This window comes from Bombina bombina, chromosome 2 (genome assembly GCF_027579735.1).
Source record: "Bombina bombina isolate aBomBom1 chromosome 2, aBomBom1.pri, whole genome shotgun sequence".
Lineage (NCBI taxonomy): Eukaryota > Metazoa > Chordata > Amphibia > Anura > Bombinatoridae > Bombina > Bombina bombina.
Window position 1 is genome coordinate 622,980,364 of NC_069500.1, and position 24,950 is coordinate 623,005,313.

The 24,950-nt window shown below is 40.5% G+C and overlaps 1 protein-coding gene across 1 annotated transcript in view; it reads left to right on the forward strand.

Moving 5' to 3' along the window:
• Positions 1-24,950, forward strand: part of KDM4C (lysine demethylase 4C) — a 1,488,570-nt gene that overhangs the window by 236,681 nt on the left and 1,226,939 nt on the right. Inside the window, exon 6 of the mRNA XM_053702565.1 lies at positions 8,894-8,943. Coding sequence (XP_053558540.1) covers positions 8,894-8,943 — 50 coding nt within the window. The remainder of the gene's footprint in view (positions 1-8,893; positions 8,944-24,950) is intronic.

The following is a 24,950-nucleotide window of genomic DNA, read 5'->3' on the forward strand; positions in this document are numbered from 1 at the left end:
ATTGTTCTAGCCTTTCTAAGGTCTCACGGGTGGAAGGTGAACGTAGAAAAAAGTTCTCTGTCCCCGGTCACAAGGGTTCCCTTCCTGGGAACAATAATAGTCTGGGTAGAAATGAAAATCTTTCTGACGGAAGTCAGGAAGTCAAAACTTTCAAATGCTTGTCGAGTTCTTCATGCCATTCCTCAGCCTTCTGTGGCTCAGTGCATGGAGGTAATCGGTCTAATGGTTGCGGCAATGGACATAGTCCCTTTTGCCAGAATTCATCTAAGATCATTGCAACTGTGCATGCTCAAGCAGTGGAATGGGGATTATGCAGATTTGTCTCCCCAGATACAAATGGACCAGAAAACCAGAGACTCGCTCCTCTGGTGGTTGTCTCAGGATCACCTGTCCCAGGGAATGAGTTTCCGCAGACCAGAGTGGATCATTGTTACGACCGACGCCAGTCTCTTAGGATGGGGCACCTTCTGGGACTCCCTGAAAGCTCAGGGTCTATGGTCTCGGGAAGAATCTCTTCTCCCGATAAACATTTTGGAACTGAGAGCGATTTTCAATGCGCTCCTGGCTTGGCCCCAACTAGCGGAGGCCAAATTCATAAGATTTCAGTCAGACATCATGACGACTGTAGCGTACATCAATCATCAGGGAGGAAGAAAGAGTTCCCTGGCGATGAGAGAAGTATCCAAGATCATCAAATGGGCGGAGGATCACTCCTGCCATCTATCTGCAATTCACATCCCAGGAGTAGACAACTGGGAGGCGGATTATTTGAGTCGTCAGACTTTCCATCCGGGGGAGTGGGAACTTCACCCGGAGGTCTTTGCCCAGTTAACCAACTATGGGGCATTCCAGATCTGGATCTGATGGCGTCTCGTCAGAACTCCAAGGTTCCACGCTACGGTTCCAGGTCCAGGGATCCCAAGGCGACATTGGTAGATGCATTAGTGGCGCCTTGGTCATTCAATCTAGCGTATGTCTTTCCACCGTTTCCTCTACTCCCCAGGCTAGTAGCCAGGATCAAACAGGAGAAGGCTTCGGTGATTCTAATAGCTCCTGCGGGGCCACGCAGGACTTGGTATGCAGACCTGGTGAATATGTTATCGGCTCCACCATGGAAGCTACCATTGAGACAGGACCTTCTAGTGCAAGGTCCATTCGAACATCCAAACCTAGTTTCTCTGCAGCTGACTGCTTGGAGATTGAACGCTTGATTCTTTCTAAGCGTGCGTTTTCGGAATCAGTTATAGATACTCTGGTTCAGGCTAGAAAGCCTGTAACCAGGAGAATTTACCATAAGATATGGCAGAAACATCTCTATTGGTGCGAATCCAAGGGTTACTCATGGAGTAAAGTTAGAATTCCAAGGATTCTTTCCTTTCTCCAAGAAGGTTTGGAGAAAGGTCTGTCAGCTAGTTCCTTAAAGGGACAGATATCTGCTCTGTCTGTCTTGTTACACAAACGTCTGGCAGCCATTCCAGATGTTCAGGCGTTCATACAGGCGTTGGTCAGAATTAAGCCTGTCTACAGACCTGTGACTCCTCCATGGAGTCTAAATTTAGTTCTTTCAGTTCTTCAAGGGGTTCCGTTTGAACCTTTACATTCCATAGATATTAAGTTACTATCTTGGAAAGTTTTGTTTTTGGTTGCTATTTCTTCTGCTAGAAGAGTTTCCGAATTGTCTGCTTTGCAGTGTAATTCACCCTATCTGGTGTTCCATACAGATAAGATCGTTTTACGTACCAAACCTGGTTTTTCTTCCAAAGGTGGTTTCCAATAGGAATATTAACCAGGAAATAGTTGTTCCTTCTCTGTGTCCTAATCCAGTTTCTAAAAAGGAACGTTTGTTACACAATCTAGATGTGGTTCGTGATTTAAAATTCTTTCTAGACGCAACAAAGGATTTCAGACAGAAATCTTCATTGTTTGTCGTCTATTCTGGTAAGAGGAGAGGTCAGAAAGCTACTGCTACCTCTCTTTCCTTCTAGTTAAAATGCATCATCCGATTGGCTTATGAGACTGCCGGACGGCAGCCTCCTGAACGAATTACTGCTCATTCTACTAGAACTGTGGCTTCCACATGGGCCTTCAAGAATGAGGCTTCTGTTGAACAGATCTGTAAGGCAGCGATGTGGTCTTCTCTGCATACTTTTGCAAAATTTTACAAATTCGATACTTATGCTTCTTCGGAGGCTATTTTTGGGAGAAAGGTTTTACAAGCAGTGGTGCCTTCCGTTTAGGTTACCTGACTTGCTCCCTCCCTTCATCCGTGTCCTAAAGCTTTGGTATTGGTTCCCACAAGTAAGGATGAAGCCGTGGACCGGACACACCAATGTAGTAGAAAACAGAATTTATGTTTACCTGATAAATTTCTTTCTCCTACGGTGTGTCCGGTCCACGGCCCGCCCTGGCTTTTAGTCAGGTTTATAATTTTTGTTTTTGTACACTACAGTCACCACTGCACCCTATGGTTCTCCTTTTTCTCCTGACCGTCGGTCGAATGACTGGGGGGCGGAGCTAGAGGGGGAGCTATATGGACAGCTCTGCTGTTGTGCTCTCTTTGCCACTTCCTGTAGGGAATGAGAATATCCGACAAGTAAGGATGAAGCCGTGGACCGGACACACCGTAGGAGAAAGAAATTTATCAGGTAAACATAAATTCTGTTTTTGTGTGCAAGAAACAACCTGTGTCTATTCGCCTTATTGATGGTACCAATATCTCCACAGGTCCCATTACACAGCAGACAATACCTTTACAGGTAAAAACACCATCAGGGCATACTGAATATCTCAAATTCGATATAATACCGTCACCTTTGTTCCCTATAATCTTAGGCCGAAGTTGGCTGCAACAACACCAGCCACAAATTAATTGGAAGGACCTGTCGGTCGATCTCTCATCCAGTTATTGCAAGACCACCTGCTATCCACATCAGGGTATGCTACAACTTCAAGAAAATGAACTCACACTTCCTGAAGAATATTCCGATTTCATTGACGTATTCAGCAAAAAAGAGGCTGAGGCACTACCGCCACATTGAGTCTATGACTGCCCGATAGATCTCCAGCCTGGAGCAGTAGTTCCTTACGGTCATTTGTACCCTCTTAGTAAGCCAAAATTGGATTACTTGAAAACATACCTGGATGAAAACTTACGTAAGGGCTTCATACGTCCCTCCACCTCTCCCGCTGGAGCAGGAATTTTTTTTGTTAAAAACAAAGATTCATCTCTACGTCCCATAATAGACTATCAGGAACTTAATAAGAGGACTATTAAAAATAGGTACCCTCTCCCGTTAATTCCCGAACTTATAGAAAGATTGCATCAAGCTACTATTTATACAAAGCTTGATCTGCGAGGAGCCTACAATTTGGTCCTCATTAGAGACGGTGATGAATGGCTCACCGCGTTCCGTACCAGGTATGGCCTCTACGAATATCTTGTGATGCCATTTGGGCTTTGCAACGCCCCAGCATCGTTTCAATTTTTCATTTCAATCTTCTCTTGATGACTATTTAGCTAGCCACACATGTGCTAATTGATATAGGAAAATTAGTCAAGATAGTCATATTTTTAATCCCTTAGGGTCCAAATGCCACTTGAACGGTGCATTTACCAGCAGGTTAACACCGCTTAAGTCAATATAGTATACAAGAGATTATCATGCAATATTAGGGATAAATCCCATAAATTTAGAGTTTATACAAGTAACAGGAATTAGAGGGTAGTAAATGTGGATAGACATATATAAAATGGTATTGTATATCGGAGGCTATACTCATAAAAATTGTGCGCTGTTCGGAGCCTGTGTATAGTGAGTAATGGAACTGCAGGCTCATGAATCTTAAAGGGACACTGAACCCACATTTTTTCTTTCGTGATTCAGATGGAGCATGCAGTTTTAAGCAACTTTCTAATTTACTCCTACTAGCAAATTTTCTTCATTCTCTTGGTATATTTATTTGAAAAGCAAAAATGTTTGTTTAGATGCTGGCCCATTTTTAGTGAACAACCTGGGTTGTCCTTGCTGATTGGACAGCACCAATAAAGAAGTGCTGTCCAGGGTCCTGAACCAACAATTGGCTGGCTCCTTAGCTTAGATGCCTTCTTTTTCAAATAAGGATAGCAAGAGAACGAAGAAAAAATAATAATAGGAGTAAATTAGAAAGATGCTTTAAATTGCATGCTCTATATGAATCATGAAAGAAAAAAATTTTGGGTTCAGTGTCCCTTTAAGTAGCGGAAAGGCTGAGACTTTTTTTTTAGGGGTGTGGGGGTCGGGTACCCAATGAGAGAGAGTAAACTACTGTAATTGTTTAGCTCCTAGACTGGTTGTTTCAAATCTATCACTACCAGTAGGGCTCGTATTGGTAAGGACAATCTTCACTACTCTAGTGCCACTCCATTAACATATTAGGGATATCAAATGTCCCTGTAAATAAAGAATAAAAAAAGGATATATCCAGTTGCCTCGGCCGCAGACAACAGTAGATTAATTACTGGGCAATACTGGGTTAAGTTACATTGTGAGGTGAAGCATCACTGAGTAGGAGACCTCTGTACTACTACATAATCTGGAGCATGACATTCTTGTGTTAGGTATTCTCACAGGAACTCTGTGTAATTAATATAGCACTAGGCAGCTTGATATAAAGTTGTATAAAAGACTCCTCTAGTGAAGGTATTTGCTTATATTGTTCCCCAGCACAACCCGTGCAAGAAGTCCTATCCATCTCAGACTCTTAAAAATCCTTGTTTTAAATCTCAATGAAAGTGGTCTAGAATGTATTCAAATAATACTTAGGCATATACCTTAACTGCTACGACCTATATAATAGAACATATTGGGGAACAACATACAAAATGAAAAACATACTAAAGTATCCCCATCTCCCAAACACCGTTCCAAAGACAGCGTGGAGGCAATATGGGCTTCAGTGCTATAAACCTTAACAGCAAAGGAGCAAACAAAACATGAAAAAAGTTCCATATATAAACTTTGTAAAGTCCATGTAAAACAAGAAAACTACCGTCTCTGGCAAACAATAAATTGTGTTAGCTGTAAACGTGTGTCTTCATGAGGGCGATATTAATCTGGCAACAGTCTTAGCCTAATGAGCCACCCGGATCCCACAGCGACATCCATGCCATCAGCTCAGAGCAATATGAGCGCAGCCCATGAGCAGTAACACACAGTACTGTTATTCAGTAAAGACTATGGGGCCTATCTATCAAGCTCCGAATGGAGCTTGAAGGCCCGTGTTTCTGGTGAGTCTTCAGACTCGCCAGAAACACAAGTTTGGACCGCTGCTCCATAACCCTGTCCACCTGCTCTGATGAGGCGGACAGGAATCACCGGAAATCAACCCGATCAAGTACGATCAGGTTGATTGACACCCCCCTGCTGGCGGCCGATTGGCCGTGAGTCTGTAGGGGGCGGCGTTGCACTAGCAGCTCACAAGAGCTGCTGGTGCAATGCTGAATACGGAGAGCGTATTGCTCATAGAATTCAGCAATGTCTGTCGGACCTGATCCACAGTGTCGGATCAGGTCCGACAGACATATTATAAATAGGCCCCTATGTCTTCGAATAATCTGGAGTCGAGGCAAAGTATCCTGCCATCTACACTTTTGGGTAGGTGTCTTACTATATGATCCCAAGCGTAGTTCATAGCGATCATTTGGTATCGGGCAGAGTTCTGTAGGTGGATATCCCGGCTGCAGTTTGTGACTGCGTGAAGTTGGAGTCCCGGACAGCATAATTGATAGATCAGTGCTGGGCTCTCTCACCAGCAGGAGGGTCTCATGTACCCCAAATGATCGCTCCTGTGTATCGCTCAGCTCCGGCAATTCTTAGCTGGATTCTATTGCTGAGGTGGACGAAAATGCCAGCTTGATTTCTGCTGAAAACACTGCAGCAAAATGGTCCATCCGGTCTATCAGCGCGAGCATTAAGTCTCTAGAATTAGGCGCCATGTTGCAGATCCGTAAGAGATAAATGTGAAATTATATTAAGCCTCTGTGCTCACCAGGTAGACGTATCCTCCACACATTAGAGGCTTTTAAAGCCTAATCATGTAGTGTAATCCTGTCACCATGATCTAATCTCCTGGGGGGGTGTATTCGAAGGCCTCTGTCGTATAATGACATCCGCTGCAAACCCTTCCATTCAGGTACTGCGGAGCAAGAATTTCTTTCCAGAACTCGTCTTATTCTGTTCAGCAAGTACTATAGAGTATGGAAATGTAAAGTAGGAAGGCAGATGCCTATTATAGTAGATGATAAGCAGTGGGTTCATCAGCTAACTCTTGCAGCCTTTGTAAAGAGCAGCCATCTTGGCTGCCACTCGGAAGCTCCCCCCATCTTGCTATTCTTAGTGGATTTTGTTTAATCTTCTTTATTGTTTAGTAATGTGTCCCCCGGCACCAGTTTACTTTATGTTGACTATAGGAGAAATTCTGTTTGAAGCTTCTGGCAACCACTTTTTGGTTCAGCTACAACACCAACGGTACTTTACCAAGATATTTTCCTCTTCTCCATTAAAAATAAGATGTTGTTTTTTTTTTATTGACCCCTTATGTGGATGATTTGATGTTTCAATCAGTGAAGTTTAGAGACTATCACACTTTCATGGTTGTTTGAATAGACGTGAAACCTAAACATTTTCTTTCATGGTTCAGATAGAACATACACTATGAAACAACTTTCCAATTTACTTCTATTATCAAATTTACTTTGTTTTCTTGTTATCCTTTGCTAAAAAGCAGGAAGGTAAGTTCTGGAGTGTGCACGTGTCTGCAGCACTATGTGGCAGTAGTTTTGCAAGAGCACTAGATTGCAGCACGATTTCCTGTTATGTAGTGCTTCAGATATGTGCACGCTACCTATGTAGATATCGCTTCAACAAAAAATAACAATAGAACAAAGCAAATTTGATAAAAGAAATAAATTGTAAACTTTTGTTAAAATTTGATTCTCTATCTGAATCATGAAAGAAAAAGTTTGGGTTTCATGTCCCTTTTAACATGTATTATCAGGCTTGCTTGGTCCACCTAACAAAGTTTTATTTATAGATATCTGCCTATCTCATTTTCTAAGACCACTCATAGCGATATCTTCTAGCTTGCATAGGTAAATGGATGTATCTTCTGTCCACGATTCAAATGCTGATTTCATTACTTGATGTGTCTCTGATAGTATTCATTATATGTATGCAAATGTGCATTCACAAGGCCTTCAGATATATAAACAGTTTTCTCCCTAGAAGTGATGATACTTTTATGCAAATGTCTGTATAGTGTAAACAATGCACAGTTTTAAACACTACACTACATTCCAAATACCACTTTTATGTCCCTTTAAAGGGACATTGTACAATAGAGTTTTCTTTGCATAAATGTTTTGTAGCTGATCCATTTATATAGCCCATCTGGTAATGTATTTGGAACGATGCATAGTTTTGCTTATTTTTAAATAACATTGTGCAGATTTTAAGACTCCTATCCAAGCCCCAAAGTATAAGATGTAGACCCAGGTCTATAGATTTGTACTGCTATTGTTTGTGTAATCTGTCTTTTCATATGCAGGGGAGTATTTCTGCTTTACCAGCCCCTTTTACTCGGTGTCCAAGCCTAACATCAACAACAGTGCTAAAATGGGAGCTTCTAAGTACATTTTTAAAAGGTTTAATATTGTATTTTTAGATCAGTATCTGTGCATATTCTTCTTTATAATAGTGTCTATTACGTGCAGTTATATGAAAATTGATGTACACTGTCCCTTTAAGTCCAGTTTTGGATCTTCATTGCGTGCTAAAAGGACCACATATCATATTGGTTTCATTTCTGGATTCTCTAAAGCTCTCTAGTTTGGCGAGAGTGTACATGGCTACTAAGGGATTGATTTAAAGGCAATTTTTTACCTTTGGAACTGTGTCTCTAATTAAGGTGCGTTCGCTAATGCGCATTATGTAAAAGAGAGTTACTCATTAAATGAGCTGATGATTTCTCTCCATGGAGGTGAGTTTTTGAGAATCAGGCTTTGATGTCAGTTTGGCCTGGAAATGACACTTTTGGAAATATGGAACATTTTAACGGTATTTATCAAGCATTACCTATGTTTACCAGGTCTGTAAACTAATATAGATATATTTTTTTAGTGGCGAGAACTAGTAATATCTAAATCAGACATAATACTGATTTTATTTTTAGCTTTCAATTGACTATGCATAGCAATGTCCTATGGAAATAAGTGTTGAGTTATAGTAAGTTAGAAATTTAAAAAGTGCTCATTTTGTGCTTAGAGCTGATGTTTCACAAACTTATGATAATGAATGCATGCAAGTTTTCTCACTCTCACGCATGAAATGAGAAAACAATTCATCATAAATGAAAAAAATATCAATAAACAAGAGATTTTATGCAGTGAATTATCTTAATGTAATGCGTGGGCCATGGTGCATCTCATTTTATTTTCAGGACATTCTAAGATTTCCATACGTTTACAGAGCTCCTCTGACAAGAATGGAAAAAATAGAGTAATAAACATTATTTTCCTTCAATGGGACAGCTAGCACATTTCTAAAGCCATAAAGTGTATTTTTGCTTTTTTTTTTAAATTAATTTAATTTTGGAAATATTATTTTATGCGAATGTAATGTGACAGTTATTTTTTTAGATTATTCTTGCTAAATACGTAATATTTATTTTAATAATAATAATGTATTTCTATATAAATAATTTAATTAAAATATATCAGGCACCCTTAATATATATATTAATAAATATAAATTGTATTTCTTTTTGGGCATTTACTAATTCCTAATATGAATGATTAATTCTAATATATGAAAGAGAGATATACTTGTTTTCTTATTTATTTGATTTTTATTTTTAGGTATGCAATTCCTCCAGAGCATGGAAAAAGGCTAGAACGCTTGGCCCAAGGTAAACGCTCTTTAAGTTGTTATTTTCTGCTTGTTTCTTCCTTTCCATAGACTTAGATGTCAGATCTATTCATATTCCATAATCTTCCAGGACCAATGGGATATTTCCATGGTAATTTGTTTGTGCATTTTCAGTGTTATCATAGGACTACACCACAGCACAGTTATCATGAAAGCAAGAGGGCGCAGCGCTAGAGGTAGTGGTAATTGGATTATTTGGCTGACAACTCAGCATTTTTGATAAAGCAGCAGGCATACTTCTCTAAAGTTTAAATTAGTTCATTTTAAATACATTTATTTCATTAACATACGTTTTAATGTAACCTGAAGCATACATTTCATTTCTGTTAAATGTTAGTATGGTTGCAGGTTATTTGTAGATAATACACAATCTATATCTCAGAATTATGTGTTATAATTCCTCTGAAATCATTGGACCATATAGTATGTGTAAGGTTATGTGCAGCATCCATCTAAAACTATGATGGCCAACTTCCCGACACATGGGGGTCACAGAATAATATTTTAGCAGCCTAAAAGGGATAGCAAGATCAAGAATTAAATGTGCATGGGTGCACTTCAATGCGAAATTAAAGCATTTTTGCAATATATTTCTATTAGCAAAAATGCTTCTAGCAAACATTATTACTGTTTTTCTGCAGCATACGCACATATCCTGTGAAGTCCTGTGCATCAGTATTTAAACACCACACATTCTCAGAGAGTCAGCAGTGTATTGTATGACTTAAATTATGTTTTTTCAGAAGCAATACACATTCTAAGGAGATGTGGTGTTTGAATACTGGTGCATGGGTCTTCACAATAACCACTCAATGCAAATAGAATTTAATAATTAACAAATGCCTAATAAAAATACAATGTAATAACACATAAGCAGTAGATTTTTTTTTCTGACAAATTAATTTGTTCTCTCATTTTCCGGCCCCCTGTATCATGTGACAGACATCAGCCAATCACAGACTAGTATACGTATACCTTGTGAGCTTGTGCACATGCTCAGTAGGATCTTGTTCCCCAGAAAGTGTGATTATGAAAAGACTGTGCAAAATTTGATGATGGAAGTAAATTGGAAAGTGCCTTAAAACTGCATGGTCTATTTAAATCATAAAAGTTTATTTTGAGTTTAATGTCCCTTTAAGGTGTACATATACATTACTAAAAATGTCAAGTGGGGGGGGGGCGGAGCCAGCACTGAGCCTGAGCGGTCGCACGATAGCATAGCTCCAGCTACCTACTACTAAAATCTATATATCTTACCGTTCGGCTCAGTGGAAGTGCTTGTTACCGATTTTCTGACAACCCATAGCTCTTACTGGAGAAGTCTGAAGATTTTGGGGCATATCGGGATGAAGTTACCCGTTGTGATCTTGATGTGGGGCCTATCAGGTTCCATGCTGGCAGCCATCTTTTAGCTCCATTGAGAGGACTCACGCAGGACAAGATTAGCCGTTTACGGCACTCCCTGGCAACTATAAACCGCTGACCATGATGAAGCAGTGACCTATTAAGCTAAGACATATGCGGTAATACTAGTTTGGAAGCCTCTTTACTGCCATGGCAGCTACCGACTCTCGAGGGAGCGACAATACCCAGGATATCAGCATGGAGACCTGTGATGAACACACTGCTGACGATACCTACCTTGATATTAAGAAGCTCTTTAAGATCTTAGCTGAGGAAGCAGAGGCTCTCTTTGCACCTAGACGTGTCTCATCTGGCGTAGCTAGCCACTCACCACTAAGTCAAAAGCTGCATGACGGGGACTCGCTCTCCCAGACAGATGGTCCTCATCATTTGGGCATCAGGTCATACAGCTCTCACGGAACTGCTCAGCCGATTTCGTTAAAGATGAGCAGGGACATCCACTCGCTTTCCCCGCCAGTCGATATCACAGCTCTCACTGTGAGTAGTCCCCACCATATGTATATACCGTCAGACTGGGTAGTAGATGTGACACACTGCTTTTCTCAAACGCACCCAGGGCTGCAACTATCCAGAACGGACAGCAGAAGAAAAATCATTCAATCATATGCTTTGACTTCTCCCTGCCTTGCGACTTGAAGTACCTCTTAGACCGGAGACATGTTGCAGTGGGTTCCATATGGAGATTAGGTCTCATGATCGCAGCACCATCAGCATTCAAGCGGTCCATGTTAAGGAGACACTCTCAATTAGCTGCATGTGGGATAGGTTAAGAGTTTCCCAAAATCTAGGATCAGAGTCCCTATTGCCCTACCGGAGCTAGAGAAAATCTTGGGCGACGACTCATGATTCCAGTGGCACTATTATCAAACTCTCAGGAACTTGTTGTGCCTTCCTGCTACTTAAAACTCTCCTGAGACTTTCTCATCCAATATGGATTTCCTATGTAAGGTCCTCTGTTTATCAGTTTATGGTTTATAATGTTGGTTAAGCATGTTACAAAATATTGCGTCTTGGGTCACTCTACCGCACGGCTTTACTTTATTTATTATGACTGCCTTGCCACCTCCCGTGGATAGACCCTGCATGTTGGGGACTGAGCATAAGGCTACAAGACAGAAGTATATAGCTCTCAGATATTTTGGTTACTAGCAGTACTTAGATATTTTCGCTTATTATTGTCCATATCAGCTTCTGTTCATTGCGAGATCACTATTCTGTGAATTTGAGATCTAGGGAACGTCTCTTTGGCTCTTAAGCTTATCTAATGCTCATATGTCCTGCTTGTCACCCTCAACATTAGCTTCGCAATACCTGTTACCTTAGTCTGTTTAAATATGTTTTGAAGCTTTCTTTATATAAGTACAAAAGATTAGCTAACTATGTCAATACCTATTTATATGCATGACTACTTTGTTCCAGATAAACTAATCCCCTAGTAACACACTGCTATTACTTGAAGACATAATGGAGTGGTTAGTGGTAGTCAGACAGCAGGCTTATACTTCTCTCTTCTACATAAAGCTCCACAAATTATTAAGCATTCCAATATACAGTTGACTGCCTTGTTAGTTATCAAAGGGACCTTAGAATTATTATCTGTACTGTTAATATGTTATGTGCGTATAGATGTTCCATATGTTTTTCTACTGATGGTTAAAACCACCTTCCCGTGTTCCAAGGAGTTTAATCTTGCAGTTAAATGTCCCTAACCTCAACTCAATAGAGACTATATATACTGATGTACACCCGTTGCATGTGTGGGCGCAGCATCTAGGCCCATAGCAAGAGTCTTCACCTTGTCACAATAAGCCAATTTACTCTTCTGCAACACAACTCCCTCCAGATTAAGCATATCAATTAAGTATTAATTTATTATTTTGCATTATAGTCTATATAGATTTCTGCACACGGAGGTCAATCAGCTTGTGCATATTTCTGTCCCAATACTCCTAAAGAAGGTTTAGATTCTAATGGCAAACACATATATTATGAGTGAGAGTGGCTCCTCTCCCCTTTTGTGGCACTATCTAGTTTGTGTCACTTCAGACACAAGCATTTATATAATAGCTGAAACCAAGGCCTAGGAACCTAGTTATGTATTACTGTTGGTTTATTAATGAACCACTACTGCTCCTCACTGGGTTTATTGGAGTAAGATGTGCTGCCTAGATGGCTACTGGTCATCTATAGGAACATATAGGTATGATCCAAGGAATTGCCTCTTAACTGCTATGGTATACCTTTATATGCTGTGTATATATTAGTGATCCAGATGCACCTAACAACTCACCGCACCTCGTATTTCGGTTGTGCTTGCTCTCCCCATTAGTGCTAGTCTCAGCCTAACGTTTATTTTTACTTAGATATGCTCATCCTTGTTTTGCAACTCTTTCTTTTTCTGAGTTAAAAGACCTAGTTTTGAGTGAGTACTCTCACCCTTATACATAGCCACACTTATTTTGCTTAGTAATTGGCCACTATTCACCTTTGTTAAAAAAAAGAGGTCTTATACATTACTTCCCAATAGTCATAATTCTTAAGGTTCTGCTTTGCATACGGCAGCTATAAATAAATAAATACCTGACTGATCAGCAACAGGGGCTATTCTCCTTCTAGAGGTTTATTAACAATTGCCATACTCCTCCTCCCGAATTGTGGTTAGGTAGATAACCCTGTTTTTAACCCAGTTCACCCCTTATTAGTATTTAGCAGTCTGATTAAACTTTTAATGGCTGGAACCAAGCCTATTTACTAACAGTTAGGTTATTGTCTCTGTTTATATGCCTCAAGTGAACTGGAGCACTAGTTGTGCAAAGTGTATATTTGTCTTATGGTTATGTATTAGTACTGTACTACATAAGCTTAGCTTATTTATAGTTATTACAAGCATATTAATGTTATAGTCCTATATCTAAAGTTGCCTATATGATGTTTAGTATTGGTTGTTCATATATGAGGAACATCCCTTATAAGACCCACACTATATCTATACCGCACCGTCCTTTATATTATTTCTCTATCGCAATATTATTTCCATCCATTACCTCTATCTGACCCCTCTCCTCCCTTTCCCGCCAGCATTTCTTACCTGTGGGTCATATCCCTTCTCCTTCTCCCACATCGCCTATAGCTGGCATTTCCCCAGGAGAGGGGTTCATATAGCAGTCCTCTGCTTTCCATATATATTTAAATATCCTCCTCTGCTCCCATTATTTTTAGGAAACTACCCTTACTTCGGCATCTCCTAGCCTGAATTTAGCCCCTTCAACTACGCAGGTTGATGGCCCTGTAGTTGTTATCCTTTCAACATCCTGACTGGCTCTGCCCTCCATTTCCCCCTATTTCGAGCGGCTCTTGCCCGCTGCAACCCCCCCCATACACTCAGACCTCTGAGAGGTCGAACAAAAGCCAATTCCCTGCCTCCTATCATCTATAGTTTATAAGGTTCCTCTGATCTCGAGGTACGGATCATTAGCTATATATTATAAAAATCGAGGTTTCATAGATACATGTTCCAGTCACCTGAGTTTCTTATATATTGTGTTACATTTTCTCTACATGATGACAGAAGTGGTGCCGTAATACATGTCAACTGTTATTCTATTATTCATAAGGATACATGACACCACTTCGGGTTAGATATTGTGAGAACAACTACTTTATTAGCACGCCAATGTTTTAGCCTATACTTACTTATTGTATGAGAAATGTACAAGTGTTTTTTATTACTTCTGATTTGTGCCTGGACATATTGTTTGTTCTATTGTTACTACTTATTACCTCAATAAAAAATTATTTAAAAAAAAAAAAAAAATGTCAAGTGGCACAGGCCACATTTAGTAAAGGTTGCAGGATATACTGTCTTTTGTTCTCCCCTTCAAAGGGTTCTTTTGAGTTGTGTTTATCTACTTTGCCCACCACCAGAAGTCTCCAAAGCACACATTTTTAGTTCTGCTTTTTTCAGAATCCACAAAATCTATGACACACTGGCATCTACTTATCAAGCCGTCAACCACAAATACGCTGGAATTCCGCAGCGTATTTGTGGCTAGCCTGATTCCCCTTAGTTATCAAACCCTACAGACCGGCAAAAGTAGAATCTTGTGACGTAACAAACGATCCGCCGGACTCAGTCTGACACAGATCGATGCTTACATCATTACAGATGTTCTGAATGCAAATTCGGCACAATCTGACTACTTTTGCTAGTTAACAAATGTCTACCAGGTACGCTCGGCACTATTCCGGCCCAGCATACCTGGTTTTCAATCCACCCTAACATAACCCCCGAGTCTAAACATCCCTAATCTGCTGCCCCCTACACCGCTGCCACCTACATTATACTTATTAACCCCTAATCTGCCGCCCTGCCACCGCCGCCACCTACATTATACTTATTAACCCCTAATCTGCTGCCCCGACACCGCTGCCACCTACATTATACTTATTAACCCCTAATCTGCTGCCCCGACACTACCGCCACCGACATTATATTTATTAACCCCTAATCTGCCCCCCCCTCACCGCCGCCACCTACATTTATATTTATTAACCCCTAATCTGTCCTCCCTACACCGCCGCCACTATATTAAATTTATTAACCCCTAAACCTAAGTCTAACACCCCCTAACTTAAATATAATTTAAATAAATCTAAATAAATATTCCTATCATTAAATAAATTATTCCTATTTAAAACTAAATACCTATAAAATAAACCCTAAGCTAGCTACAATATAACTAATAGTTACATTGTAGCTAGCTTAGGGTTTATTTTTATTTTACAGGTAAGTTTGTATTTATTTTAACTAGGTACAATAGTTATTAAATAGTTATTAACTATTTAATAACTTCCTAGTTAAAATAAGTACAAATATAATTGTAAAATAAAACCTAACCTAAGTTACAATTACACCTAACACTACACTATAATTAAATAAATTAACTAAACTAAATACAATTAAATAAAATTATCTAAAGTACAAAAAAAAACAAACACTAAATTACAGAAAATAATAAACAAATTACAAGATTTTTAAACTAATTACACCTAATCTAATCCCCCTAATAAAATAAAAAAGCCCTACCCTACACTAAATTACAAATAGCCCTTAAAAGGGCCTTTTGCGGGGCATTGCCCAAAAGTAATCAGCTCTTTTACCTGTAAAACAAAAATTACAACCCCCCCAACATTAAAACCCACCACCCACACAACCAACCCTACTCTAAAACCCACCCAATCCCCCCTTAAAAAAAACTACCACTAACCCCTTGAAGATCACCTTACCGGGAGAAGTCTTCACCCAACCGGGCCAAAGTCCTCAATGAAGCCGGCAGAAGTGGTCCTCCAGACGGGCAGAAGTCTTCATCCAGACGGCATCTTCTATCTTCATCCATCCGGCGTGGAGCGGCTCCATCTTCTAGACATCCGACGCGGAGCATCCTCTTCATCCGACGTCTTCTTGAACAATGACGGTTCCTTTAAGTGACGTCATCCAAGATGGCGTCCCTACAATTCCGATTGGCTGATAGAATTCTATAAGCCAATCGGAATTAAGGTAGGAAAAATCCTATTGGCTGATGCAATCAGCCAATAGGATTGAAGTTCAATCCTATTGGCTGAGCCAATAGGATTGAACTGATTGGAACAGCCAATAGGATTTTTCCTACCTTAATTACGATTGGCTGATAGAATTTTATCAACCAATCGGAATTGAAGGGAAGCCATCTTGGATGACGTCACTTAAAGGAACAGTCATTGTTCAAGAAGATGTCGGATGAAGAGGATGCTCCACGTCGGATGTCTAGAAGATGGAGCCGCTCCGCTCCGGATGGATGAAGATAGAAGATGCCGTCTGGATGAAGACTTCTGCCTGTCTGGAGGACCACTTCTGCCGGCTTCGTTGAGGACTTCGGCCCGGTTGGGTGAAGACTTCTCACGGTAAGGTGATCTTCAAGGGGTTAGTGTTAGGTTTTTTTAAGGGAGGATTGGGTGGGTTTTAGAGTAGGGTTGGTTGTGTGGGTGGTGGGTTTTAATGTTGGGGGGGTTGTAATTTTTTTTACAGGTAAAAGAGCTGATTACTTTGGGGCAATGCCCCGCAAAAGGGCCTTTTAAGGGCTATTTGTAATTTAGTGTAGGGTAGGGCTTTTTTATTTTGGGGGGGGGGCTTTTATATTTTGTTAGGGGGGATTAGATTAGGTGTAATTAGTTTAAAAATCTTGTAATTTGTTTATTATTTTCTGTAATGTAGTGTTTTTTCTTTTTGTACTTTAGATAATTTTATTTAATTGTATTTAGTTTAGTTAATTGATTTAATTAAAGTGTAATGTTAGGTGTAATTGTAACTTAGGTTAGGTTTTATTTTACAGGTATATTTGTATTTATTTTAACTATGAAGTTATTAAATAGTTAATAACTATTTAATAACTATTGTACCTAGTTAAAATAAATACAAACTTGCCTGTAAAATAAAAATAAACCCTAAGCTAGCTACAATATAACTATTAGTTATATTGTAGCTAGCTTAGGGTTTATTTTATAGGTAATTTAGTTTTAAATAGGAATAATTTATTTAAAGGGACACTGTACCCAAAAAAATTATTTTGCGATTCAGGTTGAGCATGAAATTTTAAGCAACTTTCTAATTTACTCCTATTATCAAATTTTCTTCATTCTCTTGGTATCTTTATTTGAAATGCAAGAATGTAAGTTTAGATGCCGGCCCATTTTTGGTGAACAACCTGGGTTGTCCTTGCTGATTGGTGGATAAGTTCATCCACCAATAAAAAAGTGCTGTCCAGAGTACTGAAACCAAAGATGCCTTCTTTTTCAAATAATGATAGCAAGAGAACGAAGAAAAATTGATAATAGGAGTAAATTAGAAAGTTGCTTAAAATTGCATGCTCTTTCTGAATTACAAAATAAAAAATTTGGGTACAGTGTCCCTTTAATGATAGGAATATTTATTTAGATTTATTTAAATTATATTTAAGTTAAGGGGTGTTAGGGTTAGACTTAGGTTTAGGGGTTAATAAATTTAATATAGTGGTGGCGGTGTTGGGGGGGCAGATTAGGGGTTAATAAGTATAATGTAGGTGGCGGTGGGCTCCGGGAGCGGCGGTTTAGGGGTTTAACACTTTATTTAGTTGCAACGGGGTCCGTAAGTGGCGGTTTAGGGGTTAATACATTTATTAGAGTTGCGGTGGGCTCCGGGAACGGCGGTATAGGGGGTAAAACAGTATAGTATAGTGTGGGTGTTTAGTGACAGATTACCAATAAAGCTGTGAAAAAGCCGAAGAGCAGCGAGATCGATGACTGTTAGTTAACAACAGACTGCTGCTCATCGCCCCGTACTTGGTGCGCGGCTTTTTGACAGCTTTTTTGGTAACTTTGGAGAACGTTTTCAGGTCCACGGCAGCGATGTTAGGCGATCTTAGGCGAGCGTATTGGTGCCATCGAATGCAAGTAAGTTGACGGCTTGATAAGTAGATGCCACTGTCTTAGTTCTTCTTTTCTGGCGGCCTCCAAAACTTGTGAAAAGGCCATATGTGGCCCTTGGACTACCAGTTGTACGCTCTCAATATAGATTATTTTTATATGCCCTTTACATTCCTCCTCCTTGATTCATGTGGAATTTGAGAAAGTGTTGTATGATACTCTTGGTGGCAGTGGAGATTTAAAAGTAATTCTTGAGCTATAGTCAATATAGCCAATAATAGGATTTTTTCTTCTATAAGGTACGACGAGTCCACGGATTCATCCTTTACTTGTGGGATATTATCCTTCCTAACAGGAAGTGGCAGAGAGCACCACAGCAGAGCTGTCTATATAGCTCCTCCCTTAGCTCCACCCCCCAGTCATTCTCTTTGCCTTCTGTTTAACCATCTGTCTTGTCCCTCCTGTTCATCCGTGTCCTGTAGCTTTAGTATTGTATCCCACAAGTAAAGGATGAATCCGTGGACTCGTCGTACCTTATAGAAGAAAAGTAAATTTATGCTTACCTGATAAATTAATTTCTTCTAGGGTACGACGAGTCCACGGCCCGCCCTGTCATTTTAAGACGGATTATATTTTTTGATTTTACACTTCAGTCACCACTGCACCTTGTAGTTTCTCCTTTTTCTTCCTATACCTTCGGTCGAATGACTGGGGGGTGGAGCTAAGGGAGGAGCTATATAGACAGCTCTTCTGTGGTGCTCTTTGCCACTTCCTGTTAGGAAGGATAATATCCCACAAGTCGAGGATGAATCCGTGGACTCGTCGTACCATAGAAGAAATTAATTTATAAGGTAAGCATAAATTTAATTTTTTTCAGTTAAAGGGACAGTCTACTTGAATTTTTTGTAATGCTGCAATCAGCCGGGCATCACACTGAGGTAAAAGTGCAGTAAATAAAAAAGTGAATGCAGGGTTTTTTTTCCATAAAAATTTGATTTTTACCTTTATTAAGCGAGACAAGTTTAAAAACAGAAAAAACAGGGCTTGCAGCCCATAATGTTAGATAAGGGTTTTTAGTGGAGATATACACGAGCAGGCATGTTTCGTGTGGGATTACCACACTTGCTCACTGCTTATTGAGATCTTTACTAATGTCTCTATTTAAAGAGACCAACAACACTTGATTACCTTAATTGATTACACATCAGGGTTAACCCTTAACAAACCATATTCAACATTTCATGTGGACTCAGTGTTAGGCTAATATTAACTCTGTCTTATAAAAAATAAACCAATGCATTACTATATACATTTTGCTTCATAGACCCAATGTACAATTTATATCATAATTTCATCTATATACAAATATGAAATATCTAAAAATACATTGTTATTTTATTTGATTCCAAAGCAATCCCAAATTTATATCCATATATCAGAAATAGATAGATATAATAGATATAATCCCAAATGAGATACAGGGGGCAAATTTTACCCAAGGGGACGTATTAAATAAACAAATTGACATCACTTTCCATGTTTATCCCCCATGGATGTCTGGTATTTAGATAGAATATCCATTTCGCTTCAGTGTAATTTAAATGGTACTCCCTGTCCCCTCTTATGTGCAGGCACATGGTCAATGGCCCGTATAGAGAGTAATGAGGCATCAGCTGCGTGCTTATTCTTGAAATGTCTGGCTACAGGGGTAAATATCTCTGGATCCTCTATATCCCTAACATGCTCAAGTGCCCTGTCCTTCAAAAAACGTTTGGTTTTGCCAACATACTGAATTTGGCACCCCCTACAGGTCAACAAATAAACTATATGCGTGGTTTGTTAAGGGTTAACCCTGATGTGTAATCAATTAAGGTAATCAAGTGTTGTTGGTCTCTTTAAATAGAGACATTAGTGGAGATCTCAATAAGCAGTGAGCAAGTGTGGTAGCCCCACAAGAAACATGTCTGCTCGTGTATATCTCCACTAAAAACCCTTATCTAACATTATGGGCTGCAAGCCCTGTTTTTTCTGTTTTTAAACGTGTCTCACTTAATAAAGGTAAAAATCAAATTTTTATGGAAAAAAAACCCCTGCATTCACTTTTTTATTTACTGCACTTTTACCTCTGTGTGATGCCTGGCTGATTGCAGCATTACATGTGATTTGTGACGTTGTGACGCTGACGTCTGGAGGCCTGAGGCACCTTGGAAGTAAGTGGGAGGAGTGCGAAGAGAGGACTGACCGGTGTTCCGCCGAAGACACCCTGCCCTGAAGACAAATCCCCTGGAGGCTGGTAAGCGCTACGGTGTGTGTTTCTATATTACTTGAATTTTTTCTTGGTTAAAAAGATAGATAATCCCTTTAATCTTTATTACACATTCCCCAGTTTTGCATAATCAACACAGTTATATTAATACACGTTTTTTTTTTGTTTTTTTTAAAAACCAGCTTTATTAAACATAAAGAAGAATAAGAAATACAACAAAGAAATCGCATAACATAACATTATCTGTTGTAGAAATATTACACCACATAACAAGAGGTAGCGTAAGACCTAAACACAATGAAGTGCACATGTTTGTCTACAGTGTCTGACTTGTCCGACTCAAGGGAGCAAGCAAGATCGTACAATTGCATTTCTGAATGATAATGAGAACGGAGGGGGAGGAAAACTAGGCACCCCTCCGAAGCAGTAAAGCATGGTATCAACAGGTTTTTCAATTTTACAGAGATAAAAGAATATATAAAGACTCATATTAAGTAGAAGGAAATAGACAGAGAAGAAATAGGGGAAAGAAGAGAAGGATCCATACTTCGGGAAAGGGGGAAGGAAGAGAGAGGGAAAGAGAAGAAGAGAAAAAAAAAGGGGGAGGGGAAGGGGAAAGGGGGGTGCTCGAACATAGGACGATGTGTAGTAATTTAAGCGGTAATTGAGGCGGGCATGGCCTCAAATTGAGGTGTCCTTCCATACCGCCAGCATCATATCATGGGTTGCCAGCTGATTGATTTTAAAGTAATGCAGTCTTTCTAAGTTAAACAAGTTGTCCACTGAGGCATACCACTCATCCAGGGAGGGGGTTTGTTTGTACTTCCATTTACGAGGGATTAATCTCTTGGCTCCCGTAATCATTATCAGGAGAAGCGCTCTAGCAAAGTCATTTTTTAATTTAGGAATCTGCAACAGAAGTAAGGTCTCAGGGGCGTCAGGTATCAGAGTCTGCACTTTGTGTGACATTGTCTTAAGGACTGTCGACCAGAAATCCCTCAGAAAGGGGCAGGACCACCAAATATGCATAAGAGAGCCGAGTTCTCCGCAACCCCTCCAGCAGTAGGGGCTTGCCGAGGGAAAGTACCTATGCAGTCTCACCGGGGTATGATACCACCTGGTTAATAATTTCAGGTGTATTTCCTCTACTGTCGCCGATACTGACGACCGCCTCGCCAGGGCAAATGATTTCAGCCAATCATCTTCGTCAATAGTTCTGTCGAGGTCTCTGCACCAATTTAATGTAAAGGAGGGGAGCTGAACATCTGGGGGAATGAGTAAGAGTTTATAAACTTTTGATATCAGCCGTTTGGGAGGTGTAATATTTGTGCATAGCTGTTCAAATGGAGTGAGGTCTCTGTTAAACCTATCTTAGTGTTTATGATGCATGAGAAAATGCGCTAACTGATGATATCGCAGCCATGATGAAAAAAAGAGTACCGCAATGTGTCGACATGTCTAATTGTGTGCGCAACTTGCCCTCATGTATAGCAAAGTGTAGGATACCGTCACGCAAATGGTAAAACGTACTCAACCGAGTACCCAAAACGTGATATGGAATATCAGGGTTTTCAATTATTGGGATCATGGGGGAGTGGACTGAGGAAACGTGGGTGGAGGTAGCTAATAACCTATCCCACTCCTGGAGGGTTGCCTGTGTTAAGTGATATTTCTGCATGAGGGCAGGACGCCTCAGCGGCGGAATCCACGCAAGGGCTCCAATGTTATGCTGTTTAAAAATGTAGCCATCAAGGCGAACCCATTGCTTTTGCGTGTCATTTCGCGACCACTCAACCACTCTCTGCAAAAGAATTGCTCTCCTATACAGTGATAGATCAGGGAATACCAGCCCACCCCTCTCGCGAGGAAGGTATAATGTTTTCCGAGGCACTCTTGGTTTCACTCCTGACCAAATAAATTGCTCAAGAGATTGTTGTAGCTGTAGTAGATAGTCACCAGGTAGGGCGATAGGCACAGTCTGTAGGATGTACAAAATCCGTGGTAAAACATTCATTTTAATCGAGCTTATTTTCCCCAGCCACGTTAGCATTTTGTTCTTCCAGGAGGATAAATCAGTGATAATATCCTGACAAAGGGGTAAATAGTTGTGTTTGTATAGGTCAGATGGATTTGCGGACAGGTATACACCCAGATATTTTAATCTGGAGGCGGCTATAGGTATGTGATAATTTTGGGCTATTTCTTGGACAAGTTCTGGGGGAGAGTTAATGTTCAGTAGCTCTGACTTGGATAAATTGAGATGAAAGTCAGAAAGCTCACCATATTTTTGCATCTCACCAAGTAACTCTGGGATCGATGTGTCAATTTTGGTGAGGGTGTAGAGGATATCGTCCGCATAGAGTGCTTGTTTAAATTCTTTATCACCTACTTGCATCCCACTGATCTTTGGGTTTTCTCTAATTTTTTGTGCCAATGCTTCTATAGAAAGAGCAAAGAGGAGCGGGGATAACGGACAGCCCTGCCTAGTGCCATTCGTGATATGAAAGGTCTCAGATAAGGTGTTATTTATCCGGATCCTAGCATTCAGTGCGGAGTATAATGCGAAAGTCATGTTGATAAAGGGGTTACCAAAATTCATCGCCTTCATGACCCGTCGGAGAAAAAGCCAATTCACCCGGTCAAAGGCTTTCTCTGTGTCAGTCGAGAGCAGGACCATTGGCCTACCCTCGACCCGCGCGTGGGAGATCAATTGTAGCACCTTATTAGTATTGTCCCGTGCCTCCCTGACAGGCACAAAAACCACCTGATCCGACGAGATCAAGGAAGGGAGAAATCTATTTAGCCTCTTTGCAAGCACCTTTGCATAGGCTTTCATGTCCGTATTCAGCAGTGAAATTGGGCGGAAATTGGCATGAGAAGTAGGGGGTTTGCCCTGTTTGGGGATGACAGTGATGTGTGCCTCTAGAGACGTAGTGGGGAGTGTGGGGTATTTGATCAAATTATTAAATAGTAGGAGCATGGAGGGACCCAGAGTGTCAAAGAAAGCTCGGTAGTATTTGGGAGTAAACCCATCGGGGCCGGGGCACTTCCCACCCGGAAGATCTGTCAGGGCTTGGGCTAGTTCCTCAAGAGTGATGGGAGCATCAAGGAACTCCCTGTCACTAGTGGAAAGCCGGGGGATAGACAGAGAGGACAAATATTTGTCTATCACATTCTGTTTTTCTAACTCATTCAGATCTTGGGATCCGGCCTCGCGTGATTGCGAGATGTTATAGAGTTTAGTATAATATGTATGGAAAGAGTCTGCTATTTGTCTGGTTCCCTTCACTGCTGTACCGTCTTCCCTCTGTATCATATAGATATGGGACTTAATTTGCTGTCTACGGATGTTTCTGGATGTTTCTGGCTAAGAGTTTACCAGGCCTATTGCCCCTTCATAGTATTATGAACAACAGCTTATGGTGTAGCGTCTCAAGTTGGTGTTGGGTAAGGAGTGATCTAGCCTCGGTCAGCGACTTGCCTATAGCCCCATTCGAGGGATCTTGTTTATGTATGGTTTCTAGTTCAGACACTTTTTGTAAGAGTTGTGAATGTTTTATTCTCTGCTGTTTCAACAAATGGGCCTTATGTTTAAGGAACTCGCCTCGAATAACACACTTGTGCGCTTCCCAAAAGCTGGTGATAGAAGTATGTACAGGGTCGTTATGTGTCATGTAGTCCGTTAGTGATTTTTGGATCGCAGATTTAATGTCCTGTCTCTCTAGTAAGTGGTCGTCCAGTTTCCAAATATAAGACGTAGGGGGAAGGTCAGGCCATTGGATGTTACAAATTATAGGAGCATGATCTGACCATGTAATAGTGTCTATTTTAGAACTAACGGTCATGTCTAGTCCTGTTGAGTCAAAAGAAAGTAATCTATGAGGGAATATTTATTGTGTGGAGGGGAGTAGTAAGTATAGTCTTTCCCAGATGGGTGAAGTGTCCTCCACACATCGTGTAGTTGGAGATTCGCAATGGTTGTCCTAACAGATTTAATTATTTTAGAGGGAATACTCGCTGATCCGTTGGACGTGTCTACACACACATCCAAAGGTACGTTAAGGTCCCCTGCCAAGAACAGAGGGCCCTTAGAGTAGTCCAGAATTAACTTCGAGACTTTAGACATGAAACGATGCTGGTCGGCATTTGGGCAATAGACTGTAGCCAGCGTGATCGGGTGATCATACAGTGTACCAGTAATCAGCAAAAACCTACCCTCGGGGTCTCTTTCATGCAGAATTTGCAATGGGACTGAGTGGTGAATCATAATGCCCACCCCGCATTTCTTGGACGGGCCTGAGGCGAATAAGGCCACAGGGTACTGTTTATTCTGCCACTTTGGTTCCCGTCTCTTACGAAAATGAGTTTCTTGAAAAGAGAGGACATGACTATGGTGTTTTTGCAACTCACGGAAAGCTATTGACCTCTTTCCTGGGTCATTCAGTCCTTTGGCGTTAACAGAGACCAAAGTAAGCCCGTGAGAGCCAAACTTACTACCTGAGCGGGCCATGGGAGGGAGGGGGGTGGGGGGAGGAAGGAAAAGAAAAAAAAAAAAAAAGGAGAAGAGAAAAGAATATACAGGGAGTGCAGAATTATTAGGCAAATGAGTATTTTGACCACATCATCCTCTTTATGCATGTTGTCTTACTCCAAGCTGTATAGGCTTGAAAGCCTACTACCAATTAAGCATATTAGGTTATGTGCATCTCTGTAATGAGAAGGGGTGTGGTCTAATGACATCAACACCCTATATCAGGTGTGCATAATTATTAGGCAACTTCCTTTCCTTTGGCAAAATGGGTCAAAAGAAGGACTTGACAGGCTCAGAAAAGTCAAAAATAGTGAGATATCTTGCAGAG